Source organism: Sinocyclocheilus rhinocerous, unplaced genomic scaffold (genome assembly GCF_001515625.1).
Source record: "Sinocyclocheilus rhinocerous isolate Xijiao unplaced genomic scaffold, SAMN03320098_v1.1 scaffold3108, whole genome shotgun sequence".
In the NCBI taxonomy this organism is placed as follows: domain Eukaryota; kingdom Metazoa; phylum Chordata; class Actinopteri; order Cypriniformes; family Cyprinidae; genus Sinocyclocheilus; species Sinocyclocheilus rhinocerous.
This window is the reverse complement of record NW_015660016.1, coordinates 214,495-229,757: the sequence shown is the minus strand read 5'-3', so window position 1 is coordinate 229,757 and position 15,263 is coordinate 214,495. Positions and strand designations below refer to the sequence as shown.

At 37.5% G+C, this 15,263-nt stretch overlaps 1 protein-coding gene across 2 annotated transcripts in view; it reads right to left on the bottom strand.

The window, feature by feature from the left end:
• LOC107724804 (protein FAM107B-like) overlaps positions 1 to 15,263 on the bottom strand; it is a 41,808-nt gene that overhangs the window by 8,295 nt on the left and 18,250 nt on the right. Inside the window, exons 2-3 of one of the 2 annotated variants that reach the window (XM_016533859.1) lie at positions 14,141 to 14,198; positions 6,083 to 6,314 (exon numbers count right to left, since the gene is read on the bottom strand). In XM_016533859.1, the coding sequence (XP_016389345.1) occupies positions 6,083 to 6,314; positions 14,141 to 14,198 (290 nt within the window). Of the gene's footprint in view, positions 1 to 6,082; positions 6,315 to 12,729; positions 12,951 to 14,140; positions 14,199 to 15,263 lie in introns of those variants that run through there. The other variant, XM_016533860.1, reaches the window with a different exon arrangement.

The following is a 15,263-nucleotide window of genomic DNA, read 5'->3' as shown; positions in this document are numbered from 1 at the left end:
ATTTAAGAGAGTCATCCTGCTGAAGCCTCCGCTCTCCAGAGCACCGCTTAGGCAGAATATGGGTTCGTAGGCTCCTCCCTTTTGAGCCTCACTAGCTGCCTCTGGCATTGAGTGTAGCTAGGTCTCCTCTCGCTTTAGAGAGTCGTTATGCTGAGACCTCCACTTTTAAGAGCTCCTGAACTATGGTTGGGTGTTTTTCTGTGGGAGAAAAAATGGTTTGGTGAAACTTTGTGGGTTGTGGGCTCATATTCTGGGCTCATCTGCTTAAATGTACATAATATACAGTAATATATTTTGTTAATTAGATGCCGAATTTAATAGTTTATTATCACTGTCTTGAGGCAATAAACGTTGTGTTTTCTTTATGGAAAATTTTTAACATGCAGTTTTGCGCATTCCGTAACTTGCGTTCATATCCTCATCTGCCTGTATATAGTTTGCATCATCAATAAGATCTGAATTTGGTCTTTTAATAGCTGTCATTGCGTTTGTGCACTGAGCCGTGTAATGTGTTTTCTTTTCTTTAACAGATTTCTGAGGGAAACAGTGTGAAACCTTGAGTGTGCGTTCATATTCTACATTTGCTTAACTCTCGATATAGTTCGGTTTTCCGCAGGTGCTCTTTTATTCCCGCACTCGCTTTATTGTTTACGTCATAGGCTGCCACCTGCCAATGTCAAGTTCATTGTCGTTTTTTCATTCATGCTTCAGACACCGGTCACGCTGAAGGCGTTCCCCTAGCGCCCTCTAGAGGACGCAGCGTCTCGTTCCCTATTCTCAGGGAACCATGGTTACATGCGTAACCTGAGACGATATCAAACATAAAACTACTGCGCTTGGTTTTCTGTGGGAGAAAAAATGGTTTGGTGAAACTTTGTGGGTTGTGGGCTCATATTCTGGGCTCATCTGCTTAAATGTACATAATATACAGTAATATATTTTGTTAATTAGATGCCGAATTTAATAGTTTATTATCACTGTCTTGAGGCAATAAACATTGTGTTTTCTTTATGGAAAATGTTTAACATGCAGTTTTGCGCATTCCGTAACTTGCGTTCATATCCTCATCTGCCTGTATATAGTTTGCATCATCAGTAAGATCTGAATTTGGTCTTTTAATAGCTGTCATTGCGTTTGTGCACTGAGCCGTGTAATGTGTTTTCTTTTCTTTAACAGATTTCTGAGGGAAACAGTGTGAAACCTTGAGTGTGCGTTCATATTCTACATTTGCTTAACTGTCGATATAGTTCGCATAATCATCAATAAAGTGTATTCTGAGATCTGAGGTCTTATATCACTGTATTAGTTCACTGAGGCCCGTTATGCATCATTGGGGAATCCTGGAGTGTAACGTGAGGGGATCTCCATTATTACAGCACAGCGTCACACAAGTCATGATACAAAGTTACTGAAACTAAGCAACCAAAAGCAATATATGTCTTCCTCAGATGTAATGTTAGTTCTGTACTTAAGCGTTGGGTAAAATAGCATTATAATCCCCTTTGTGGTAGAGAAAGCTGCTTACATGTAAGCTACAGATAACAGCGAAGATGTTGAATTAAACATACACACAATCAGCTTTTCCACATGTTTATACTGGCCCCGATGATCAAAACTACTTAGCACTTGCTCCATTTCTGCAGATCAGTTTTTGTAAATGACTTCATCAACAGCCGCTTGCGCCACCTGCTGGTGAGCGACTGACAGCAGATGGAGATCATGCATCGGTGCTCTACTGCTATTCCTGCAGCTCCCGGATGTGCAATGCTGAATTTTCTGCCGAATTATAACCGCGAATTTGGAAAGTGAAATAAAATGGACCGAAATTTGCCTGTCAAATATTATACATCGTATTTTTAAACAGATTTAATATTTTGGAAGTGAATTCTGGAAGGTGAATATGAATTATTGAATTTTTTATTATGAAAATGTGTGACATATTTTAAATTGAAATATTCACAGCTTAAATAAACAACTATGTTAAATTTCAGGACCTAAAAATGCAAGCCCTGAAAATACAAGGCATTAAAATGCAAGCACTGTTAATGCAATGCATTATGTTTTCAGTTAGAGCTATTCAACATGCTTTTTTGTTTCAAAGACATATGGCATTATTTTACTTCCATAAATTTGTCCCAGGAACTTTTTTCTCAGGAAATTTTCCCCCCCAGACCTGCTGCTGTCTGCGTTTCCATCTCTGTCTAAAGTACCGAGAAGATTAGGCAATTAGTCTGGTGATGTAGGTCTGCGCGCATTTCTCAATACCAAGTACGCAAATTTCGGGCTTGCATCCTCGGTACGGACTTCGCGAGTTTGACTCGGGAGTGTGAACTCCCGCGGACGTGACGACGCAAGTCCGGTAATTCTGCAAACAGCAGCGTACTTGATAATGTCAGTCAGCTCGCCTTGGCTACTGCAGTTTTCCTCACTGTATTTACAATAAGAAGAAATATGATATCAAACACCACTGCCTCTTTTTGTTTTCATTTAAACATATTAATAGCCGCAGAAATGTAGTTCAGGGAACGTAGCCTACATTACAATGAAACTAAATATTATATTGCCTCTTTTCATTTTCATTTTAACGTATTAATATATTAACAGAATAAACACCAACGATTACCTGTTAGATTTACCCAAAACAAATTATATCACATGTTTAACCACTACAGAGACATCAGAGCCAGCGGCAAATGTCAGAAGGGCTAGCCGAGTTGAGGCTGCTCTTGTCGGGAAACATGAGCACTTAGCGCCCGCTGAATGTGTGGAGCTCACGTCTCCGAAATCGGCGAATCACATTTTCAAATAGGCGCTGTCTTTATAAACAAATCACAGATTTGAGTTTTAAACAACTACATTCTCGCCTGAAATATTTTTAAAACTACATTTCATGACACAATAACAGTAATATTTATTTTTTTTAATTTTGCGAATATACAGTATGGTGGTTGAAATACAATGCTGCGTGAACTCAACCAATCAGCATGTTCAGCGCCCAAGTCCCGCCCCTGAAAATTCCGGACCTTTGAAAAAGTACTACCTTGCGAGCAGGGACTTTCTGAGGGGCATATTTTTACCCGGAACTTTATTTAGATCCTGGTTCCTGCGGTGGAAACACACCGAGTACCAGTCCAAAGTCCCTAGTTCCTGGGGAAAGTTCCTGCAGTGGAAACGGGGCTTTAGTAACGCATTACACCCAACACTGCCCAAATGGTACACTTCATGTGCATCCTTGACCGTAGGGCAGGGTTCAATTCCATTCCTGCAGGGCTAAAACCTGGAAAATGCAGTTTCATCCCTAATTAAACACATCAGAACCAGCTAATAAAGGTCTTCAGAATTGCTTAATTGTTACAAACAAGTGTGTTTGAACACAGTTAAAACTAAATTCTGCTGGCCATGGCCCTGCAGGAACAGAATTGAATAATCCTGCCATAGGGCATACTGTTTGTCATTGTAGGTTTTAGATGGGTGCTCATAAGTGACCATTTTTAGTTACTATACCGTTACTTAGTGACATTGCATCATTAAAGGGTAGACTCAGAGGAAGACAAAAAAATTGATTAGGGTGCCATTTGGGACAGGGCCACTGTCATGTAGATAATCTATGTTCATGGAATACACCCAACACTGCCCAAATGGTACACTTCATGTGCATCCTTGACCGTAGGGCAGGGTTCAATTCCATTCCTGCAGGGCTAAAACCTGGAAAATGCAGTTTCATCCCTAATTAAACACATCAGAACCAGCTAATAAAGGTCTTCAGAATTGCTTAATTGTTACAAACAAGTGTGTTTGAACACAGTTAAAACTAAATTCTGCTGGCCATGGCCCTGCAGGAACAGAATTGAATAATCCTGCCATAGGGCATACTGTTTGTCATTGTAGGTTTTAGATGGGTGCTCATAAGTGACCATTTTTAGTTACTATACCGTTACTTAGTGACATTGCATCATTAAAGTGTAGACTCAGAGGAAGACAAAAAAATTGATTAGGGTGCCATTTGGGACAGGGCCACTGTGATGTAGATAATCTATGTTCATGGAATTGATTAGGAAACCATGAGTGATAGAGACCAGAGGGCACATTTGGCCAGGATTCAGATCAAGAAACAACCTACAAATTGACAGGATCCTGGTTTAAGCCAAAATACAGTGATTTTTTTTTACAGTATAGTGTCCCCATCACTACACTGGGCCAATAGGACCCATACGAAAGCTTAGGGTGAGCACTCCCTGCTGGCCCCCAGCTGAGAACTGCAGGATGATATTCAACATTTAAGTTTACTTTGAAAGTTCCTACTTATGAGTTCTGAAATTGTAACAGTGACACATAAGGCATTCAGGTGATTTTGATAAGTAGATCAAATGGATTTGATAAACAACTACATATTCTACATATTTCTAGCTAGCTTTATTGCAAAATGTGTACACTCCAAATGGTCACATAAACATTCACAATTAAAATACATTAAGATAAATAAAATAAAAAAATTTCATCCCCAAACCCAGATATTCAGAGATTAAAGAAGGTAACAGTGTTCCCACCAATAATTATGACTTTACACTGATGTCTTCATTTGCAATCAACTCATAAACACAATCCCTCCAACATGACTTGAATGGCAAACATACTTAGATACGTTAAAAAATATACTAAAATGAATCGGTGTGCACCTGAGTGGGATGGTAGTGTGTTTTTGTCACAGCTCACTTTGTTGTAAGACAATTTTGAAGATCTCACTGCTGGAAATAACAATGCACTCAAGACCACTCTGAGTTCTGTGCCACAGGATCTGCAGCATAAACAGCAAAGCTCTATTGTTGGCCACTTTAGATAAGTGCTCATATCCCTTGTGTGATACAAGACAGGACCCGAGTGGGATGTGAACACTATATATCTAATTGGTCTTCATTGGCTGAGCCTTACGTTCTTTAAATTTTAGACCTCTTAAAGTGTCTAGGAAAGAAAGGAATGGAAGGAGAGGTAAGGATAAAGTTGCTTCTATTGCCCACTCCTGAGGGCTTTAGACACCTTTGCTCAGACAGAGAGAGTGTGTTCACCTTTACCACATTTACTGGTATTACAGAAGTAAGGGATGGCATTGTAATGTGCTGCTACCAAGCAACTGCACAATGCTAATCGAAGTGCTAACACTGAGAGCAAGGGACTTGAGGGCAACCTGAAGGTTTTCTGATTGACTACTTGGAGGTTTATTTTTTGCTTATTGCAATGATTCATTGTTGCTAGGGAATTTAAGAGGCATAAATGTATTCATGGCATACATGAAAAGACATTTAGTACATTTGTGATGACATATTAAGGGTTGTTTAAAGTATCATAATTGTTCAAAATATCAGTCACAACCAGTACAGATGTGCTGATAAATTAAGTAGCTGAGTGGTGAACATGATTCCAGGATCAACATGTTTGTCCTGTCAAACAAACACAGTCCTAAGCATATCCTTAACCGCTAAACTAGCTATTAAAGAGATCTAGAATCAGAGGGAAATGTGAGATGTACGATTGTTCTTCAAATGCTAGTGCCATCTCTAAACCTAACCCTTACTCCTAAGCCTTGATTGGTTGATAGGAAAGGGGTTACAGGATCAACATGTCCTATTTAGCAAAATCTCCAACAGTGGTTGAACTGTAAGCATTGTGAACTATACTTTTACCTGTAAGTAGTCATTTAGCAGACACTTTTATTCAAAGGGACTTACAACACCTGTAGCCTATTACAGAGACTGCGACCTAGGGTTAAATATCTTGCTCAGGAGCACAGAGATGATAAATGGTTGGGATTGAACGTCTGTTTACATCACCTACCCTCAGAAACATTTAAAAAAGTGTTCCTCACTCTGTATGTGAGTATTATTTGCCATTTAGCAGATGATTTACAGGGACTTACAGTGTACTAATTTCAAAGGAACGTGAACAAGAAAACGGCAATCAGTCTATTTTGGACTCATTATCAGATTGCAAAGTATGATCGCAGAATTAAGCCATCACAGACAGTTTGCACTGGATTTGTCATCCTTGCAAGATTGTTTATGTACTGTAAATTTGTGTTTCCTCATACCGTTTATGGTTCATAAGCAGCTCCCGATGAAGCTCCTGGTGGCTTTTAGAGGATTTCACTGGATTAATCATCTTTTTAGGCTTGATGAGATCATCATCCCCTGTCATGTAATCAGGCTGAGGAGTATAACTGGCCAACGGGGGGATCTCACGATGAGGGTAATCAAATGGATCCCTGTCCGGGTTTCTCGGCTGATGAGGCTGTTCCCATTGGATATCTGCATATGCTGAAGCTGATGACAGAGAGAAAACAATGTGAGAGGAAGGAAGTAGCTTTTTTTCCCTTTTGACTTTTTAAATTTTTTTACTGGGAGCAGAAAGGCAAAGAATGACGCAAAAGGAGAACATAATAAACAGTAGGAAGTGGGATGGTGCAGCATAAACAACCCACATCAGAGAGCCAGCATTTACATTTACACGACTACATACAGCTTGTCTCCGCTCCAGTTTAAATTATTCCATGTGAGCTGAAGCAGGTTTCCTGAAGGGAGCAGGTACATGCAGAGTGTTTATGTTCCTCTGGGTTTGGGCAGAAATTCCTAACCTCCATTTCCTTCTGCTGAGTCCAGCTATTTGAAGAATTTATTTATTTTTTTAAACCTAACCTCTAACCATGACACACAGCCAAAGTGTTGATATACAATAACTGCATATTTCTGACCATAAGGATAATTTTAATATAGTCATCTTATAATCTGTTCAGTTTAACTGGTGTGCGTAGTATGTAGATATGTTTTGAAAATCTAAAAAAAAAAAAAATGTTTTTTACAATTGTGTTTTTGTCGTCCAGTGTAATTTAATAAATAATACATCCAGGCATTTTCAGCCCAAAAATCAAATAAAGAAATAATATTTTGCTGAAAAGAAATTATCTTATTTTAAGACCATTAAGATTTGTTTTTGTTGTAGTATTGTAAAATTATTTTTATAACAATTATGCATATTTCCCCCTAATTCTCAGTGTTTTTTTTTTGTTTTTTTGCAAATGATTGTCCTGTAATAAACTGTGAAATAGAGAGGTAATGAAATAGTACTGGTTCTGACATGTTTGTACTTCATCACCACTAAAAGGACAAACTTGTAGCCAGATCCATAATGCAAACCAGTTCAACTGCATCATGGGTAGAAACACTTCTCTAAGGACAGGGCAGATTAAAAGTGCAGTGATCTGTGCTAAAGTGACAGCAGATCAGGTGTCACATGCATTGAAGCTTGCTTAGAACAATGCTACGCTTGGAGGAGGAACCAGAGAACCAGAGACCGTCTCCACCATTCAATATTAAAAAAGCTGAGCCCAATTCTTAGCATTTCTCAATCTGAGTGCATGAGAAGAGGACAGGGATGAAATGATGATGACGATGATGATGACAGGCAAAACGATGAAGGGAATTCATGCATGTGAAAGTATTTGTGGCACAAGGTTTAGTATCAGAGGTTAACAAGTTCACACCACATTTCTGAGTTCTAAATAATTTATTTACTTATTTATTTTTTTATTCTTGGTTTATTATATCACTGTTAAGGGAGCAAAGCATCTAAGTACTATAATTTGGCCTGCACTTTATGCTACGGATATGAATGATGCCTAAAAAATGCAGCTTGTTAAAAATAGGTGTTATTGGACTAAAGGTTACTTTTTTTTTGACCTGGCAGATGATAAAACGGTGGAAAAGTAAGAAAATACAGTAGACAATTATACCAGACTATCATAGAGACTTGGTGGTGGGTTCTTTTGATTTGGGTCAGTAAGCAACTTAACCACCATCTAGAAGACCCCAGAAATTACCTAGCAATGTGCTGCTCAACAGAGTAACCAACAATACATTGTGACAGTAAATTATGTGGGGACAAACAGCACATACTATTTCAGAAAATGTAAAAAAATCTAGTTTTTAATAAAACTGTACTTAACATTGTTATTTTCTCTTCCCTTAAAGTGGCTGTTTGAGAGATAAACAAAATTTTGACATGAAAATGCTATATTCATCAGGAAGATAAAGATCAAGTAAATCTGTCACAGTCCATTGGACTACCATTACTGTTATGGATCTTATTCTGTTCATACTGAATACTGTTAATCCATTAAAATAGACATTTCATGTTTATAAAGATGAATCCATGATCATTTGTTGGACAAAGAGAGTGTCGTAACAAGCGGGTCAGACAATTTATGAAGCTATAAAATAATAAAACGCAATATGTAGAATATAAATATATATGTAATTAATAATAATAATAATATTTTTAATAATAATAATAATAATAATAATAATAATAATAATAATAATGTTCATTTAAAAACAACAGAGTCTACATATCATAAGTGTGTCTGTGAAAATGAGAGTTAAGTATATGTGGACACCATGTTTATTTCATGTCTGGTTGCTCTTAACTGAGTAAAACATTAATATTATGTGAAGGGAGAGTGTTGCGCCATGGTTATGAAATACAAAAGATTTTTGTATGCTAGTTCAGAGATTACAGATAGAATTCAATATGATATAACAGTTCTTATACATACACAATCACCACAGTACGTTTTGTATTGCTACATAATCTGGCGCTCTGGAAGACTGTCCTTGATCTCATTGATTAGAGATCAGTAACATGGTAAAGAGCAGCAGAGGGTGGACTGTGTCTGCTCTGAAAATGAATATCCTTCTATTATGGGCATAATGTATTTATCAACATCCCCCACAAACCCAGGAGTTACACATACAGGGAAGTCATGGGTTTCTGCTGATCAGATCTGAGCCCATTTCCAAGAATTGCAGATGATAAACAGTGAGGTTAATTAGATTCATATGGTGTCTGTTTGTGTGGGACAACAGCAGATGTTTCCTTATATACTCAGCATAACCAAAAGTGATTCAGTAGACCTATTATAATTAAAAAGTGTGCTAATATAATAGGCAGCCATATCACCCTGCAGCCCAAGACTGGTTGCCCACTGAAGCTAAGCAGGGTTGAGCCTGGTCAGTACCTGGATGGGAGACCTCCTGGGAAAACTAGGTTGCTGCTGGAAGAGGTGTTAGTGAGGCCAGCAGGGGGTGCTCACCCTGCGGTCTGTGTGGGTCCTAGTGTAGTGATGGGGACACTATACTGACAAAAAGCACCATCTTTCGGATGAGACGTTAAACCGGGTCCTAATGCCCCAGTGTAGTGATGGGGACACTATACTGACAAAAAGCACCGTCTTTCGGATGAGACATTAAACCGAGGTCCTGACTCTCTGTGGTCATTAAAAATCCCAGGATGTCTTTCGAAAAGAGTAGAGGTGTGACCTCGGCATCCTGGCCAAACTTGCCCATTGGCCTCTGACCATCATGGCCTCCTAACCATCCCCATATCTGCTGATTGGCTTCATCACTCTGTCTCCTCTCCACCAATGAGCTGGTGTGTGGTGGGTGTTCTGGCGCAATATGTCTGCTGTCGCATCATCAGGTGGTGGTAAAGCGCTTTGAGTGCCCAGAAAAGCCCTATATAAATGTAATGAATTATTATTATTATTATTAATATGCTTTGAGGGACAAGATATGTTAACCCTTACAATAAAGTACAGGACTGTGTGTCCTTCAATGATGGTATCATATGGTAATAGGGCACTTTGAGACTTTGACATGGCATTTTGACATACAATGAACCTATAAATATATAGTATATTTTTTATATATACAGTGATCCTAAAAAGAAAGTGACATTTAAGTCACATTTAAAATATTAGAATTGCATTGCTATATATTACAAAACATCAAATGAAGTGGCAAAAAAATTATGCTCTCAGATTGATTGATTGATTGATTGACTGATTGATTGATTGATTGATTGATTGATTGACTGATTGATTTTATGAAGTATGAAGTCCCCTCGGATTCACATAGATGGCCTAGAAAAAATAATATAAGTATATTTCATCATATTATCTATGCACATTTTCCACTAACATGAAACATTTTGTCTCCATTTTGAAAAGGAAAACTAAAGCATGCTGATTCATATTAGGTAGGACAGATTAAATTCCTCTGCATCACTGAATATATTGTCCTCTTGACGACCAGGCACTCAGCATTAAAAAGACCATTTTTGTTTATACAAAAATCCTCTGTTATATAAGTAGTATGTTCCCAGAATGTATTGTATGCAAACAGAATGCTGACAGTTGTCATGGCGATGTCAGCATTCTCAGAGGAGACCCTGGGATCCCATTATCCCATGTGAGTGGAGTGCAGTGCTATTTCATATAATCCCCACTGAATACTGGTCCTTAGCAAGCCATGAAATTTAGGCACAGCTCTCAGACAGGGAATTTGCATTATAAAGGTTCCCAGCAAAAAGCATTGCAGAAGTCTCTATGGACAATAACACAATATAGAGTAATAACACAATCAAGAGTTTTTATAACTAACATGCAGTTTTGCAAATCATTTTTTCCCTTTCTTTTTCAAGCGAAATTGTGTAGCTTGAATTATTTTCTTTTTTTCCCCTGTGCTATGTTTTTTGTCAATGTACTCATATTTGAATAGAATATAATATAATAGAATATAATTATGTCATCATTTTTTCTTGTGGTGACAGAAATGAATGAATGAATGAATGAATGTGGGGTGCAATATTGAAAGAAGAAACAAGAAAAAAAAGATGTAACAGAAGAAAAAAAGTTTGATTATGAGTAAAGGATGACAGCATATTCAATTTTGGTGACTATACCTTTAAGATATAATTCAAGTAGAAACTGCTTAATAGACTTCCATGATATGTTGGTGAAAGGCGTGTTTGTTTAAAAGCTGGGCATTCAGAGATGGATGATTTAAGATAACTGTTCAAATACACAAAGCAGGGTTTATTGGTGTCGATCATGGTCAGGCAGAAATACATTGTGGACCTTGCGCTTTTCTGCTAAAACAAACACACAGCAAGATACTGCTGGTAATACATTATATCAACAAAATTGCGAAAGATGATCCTGCTTGTCACTAAGATGCAAGGATATTGGTTTATCCTAAGTTAATAACAGCTAAAAATTGCTACATCTTTATTACCAGCCCACAAAAGTATATGCGGGAATTGCCAAATGGTGACTTTTTAATGGCTACCAAACGAGTTTTTGAAGTCTATTGCCTCACTGTGCAGCAGAATGCCATGAGCAACAAGTTGGGCACTATGCCAGAGCAAGCATGGCTCCCTGTTTCTTGCCGAACTGCTTTGTTCAAGTGCCTTTTGTGACATTCTTTTTACTTAGTTTGTCTTTTATATACTACAGCAGCTTGTTCTAAAAAAAAAAAAAACATTATACATTTAAAGGGGTCCTATTATGCTCTTTTACAAAGTCTTGATTTTGTTTTCGGGGTGTACTAGAACATGCTCTCATGCTTGGTGGTTCGAAAAACGCATTATTTTTCACATAATTTACATTATTAAAATACCTTTCTCCCCAGCCTGGCACAAACGGCTCGATTAGTTCCGGCTTTGATGAAGGTCCGCCTTCCGAAAAACAAAATGTGTTGTGATTGGTTAGCTGTCCCAGTGCGTTGTGATTGGCGAACAGCTTAGACAGTGTTTCAGTACTGCCACGCCCCTTGCTCCGTCTTTCAACAAAAGCTTTTGGGCGAATCCGGCACTGTACTCCCTCATGTTGTGGAAGCTATCCTCAGTAAAATGCGCAGCACACAATAGCAAATTGGGGTTATAATGCTCAGGAACAGAGATAAAAAATAAATTGCAACCACTGTTTCCTGACATCATCCGCTTTCGGAAGCCCAAACAAAGACGTTGGGGCACGGAGGTGAAAAAAACAGCGTTTCAGGCGGTCGCACACCGGACAAGAAGCGCAGCGTCGCGCCACATCTTTAAAATTCAAATACATTATTTTCTATGAGTGTAGGCACACCGGCGGCGCCGTTCGGCGTCTGTCCGCGGCGCCCAGCTACGTCGTGTTATACTTGTAAGAATTGTTCTAGACATGCCGAAAATGTTATGCTACAGCACAGCAGCTCTTCTTCTTGGTTTTCTCTGATGCACTAACTCTGCAGCAGCACTTCTTCTTCATCGTCTCGTCTGATGCTATATATATATATATATATATATATATATATACAGGTATGATATATGTCATCATTTTTTCTCTGTTCTTGTATATACATATATGAACAGTTCAGATGCAAAAGCCGCTAAGTGCCGTCTAAAATGTTCATCTAAAATTAGCATTTTTATCAGGCTTCTATATTTATGTTCAATTATTTCACTTTAATTGTATAGAAAAGGACATATACATTGCCATTAAAGTAAAATTATTGAACATAAGCATAGGAGCCTGTATATATATAAAGGTTTTAAGCCAGTTATTTCTATATTTTGCCTGTAGTGTGTCAGTAGCAAATATCAGTTTACATTTCAAAACATTCATTTTGCCATTAATTGTAATAATCTCACCATCTCATCATCATCCAGTATATATATATTAGAAATAAAGCTAATTTGATGACAACTAGATACATTTCTTCTATGACGAGTGAAAAATATACTAATATTTTTATTCTTATCCTTGGTTACTAATAACACCATTGAATTATTTCATGCCAAAGTTTCACTGCATAGCACATTATATCAGCATCCTATAATCTCAGTCGCAATCTGTTGAGTCTGTCTTACCTGACTTAACAAGCACATCTCTTGGTCTGCTGGGCTGGCCCTCAGGGGGATAAAAATTGTGTTCAACTCTCTTGTCCATCCTGCTGCTGCCTGTGTGTGCATATATATGTGTGTAAGATATCCTACATGTTTATGTGAGGGCCGTTTCTCCTGAGTTTCTGCTGTTCTTCACCCACATGCCTCCTCTCTCACAGTGTAAACAGTCATGTGACCACTGGGCATCAAAACCACACCCCTCCTGCTCCTCCCAACTTTATTTTTCACATACACTCTCTCTCTCTTTCTCAGGAGTCTGATAGAATTAGTGGAGGGCTTAATCTCTCTCTTTTATTCTTCTGCTAAATCGCACATTAACCATTAGTCTACCAAGAAGCTTCCATCCTTCATAAACTCATACACTGAGCAATTTAAAATAAATACACATACAGAAAATCATCTTACAATCACACAATGTTCATGTCTACATTCAAGATTACACACTGTATACAATAAAACAACATGCCAGGACATGATCATCAGGTCAGGCTTATCTAAACTTGTTTATAGGCAGAATTACTATGTTTCCTCCGGAAATAGGGCTTCTGTGGGTATTTGTTAGTTATATAAGACAAGAATGGCACTATGATATTGGCAAAATTGTATATAATGGTATGACTTCATATTATCAGTGTAACATTATTTAACAATATAGTTAGTTGCCATCATTTTTTTTTATTTATTTCTTTGCAAAAATGTAACTACATCATCGCCCAGCTCTTTGTATAATGTTGGATATATAAGTATGTCCAAATATATCTGCATGGATACAGTATACTTGTGTAGAGCGAAGTTTACTATATAGCATATCTCAACTGCTTGATTGCTTGAATCCTAAAATGTAAACAATTTTATTACTCACCTCTAATCTGCTAAATTCAACTATAAGTCATGAAGATATTAAGATATTCTATACAATAACATAATGATTTTCTGTAAAGCTATTTTGAAACAATATGTATTGTGAAAAGCACTATACAAGTAAATTTGACAAAATTGCAGTTCTACTTCATATTAATACAGCAAGTTTGATGTTTCCTGCCAAACAACTAAACTTTGCATTTCATTAAGCCTAACATCTATTAAAAACAGGATGTTTCTTGTCTTTGCTTCTAGATCAAGTGATGAATGTTTCATTTTTTTAATCTTTTTAAGGTCAGTGGGACATGAGACGTTTAAAAGCCATTATCATTATTTTATGTCAAAAAGCATGAAGGGAACTTCAGAAGTATTTTTGACCCAGTTGTGAGTCGTGACGTGTCAAGAAACAAGGTCAAAGACATTAGCATGGAACAGAAGGAGCCGTGGCATTGTTCCTCTGCAGGGCTGTTGGGTGGCTTTCATTGTTCTCAAGGACGCGTAAGTGTAGACTTACCCACTCCATTCAGGTGTTTTCCATTTTTCACACTCGGCTGCTTAAAATTGTATCCTTTCTGCAGTGTGAGAGAGATAGAGCGAGAGAGAGAGAGAGAGAGAGAGAGAGAGAGAGAGAGAAGAGAAGATAGAAAAAAGAGGCATTAAATATGCTTCTTTCATTGTAACATGAAACCAGCTGTTCCATTCCTTGCTGTGCAATGCTTGCAAGGAGTAGCATTTCTATGCTCTAGAAAATAAAGGCAGAATCTTAGGGTCAGCAAAGAAACTTCTTGCAAGAACCGTTTTTCTTAGGGTTTTGAGTTTACTACAGTATATAGTTCTTCGGATATATTTCTTTCTTCTGTAGAACACAAAAGGAGATGTTTAGTAGAATGTTCATGCTGCACTTTCCATATCTATCTATCTATCTATCTATCTATCTATCTATCTATCTATCTGTCTATCTGTCTGTCTGTCATATAAAAATGGAGAGAATATAAGAACGATTACATCACCATACAGCGAGTAGTCTGCACGACTTACACACTATATTAAATGGATTTGTGTGAGGAAACTTTTTACGGAAATTTTTCCTCTAATTTTCATATCTCATTTAAATTTGATGTCATTACTAAATGAAACATAATTCAGTGATTTAGTGAATTCAGTTAGTCCCACATACAGTAATGTGTAAATTTGTACTTTTGAAATGGATCTATGGCATACATAAGCATATGGCATACTGATCAAACTTCAATACAGTAACTGTCATCCAAAATGTTGCCATAGTTTACATGAGGAAATACTACAGTTTTTCTCAGTCGCTTTGGTGCATTTCTCAGCATTTCTCTGAAATAGCTCAAAGGTTCATCTCATACATTTTCAGTCGGAAAGCATATACTGTATAGACAGAGGACAACACAAGAGTTACAAATTCTGACAATGGACTTTCTTATTTTTTATTTTCATCTTTGTGCCCATATTTCTTTTTCCTTTTGTATATCACAATGACATTGTAATGTGTTTTGTTTTTTTTGGTCAGACGACTAGTACTATAAAAGTGTAACTGGGAATTGTATCCAGTCTCTTTCGATCAATATCCCACATACAGTAATGTGTAAATTTGTACTTTTGAAATGGAT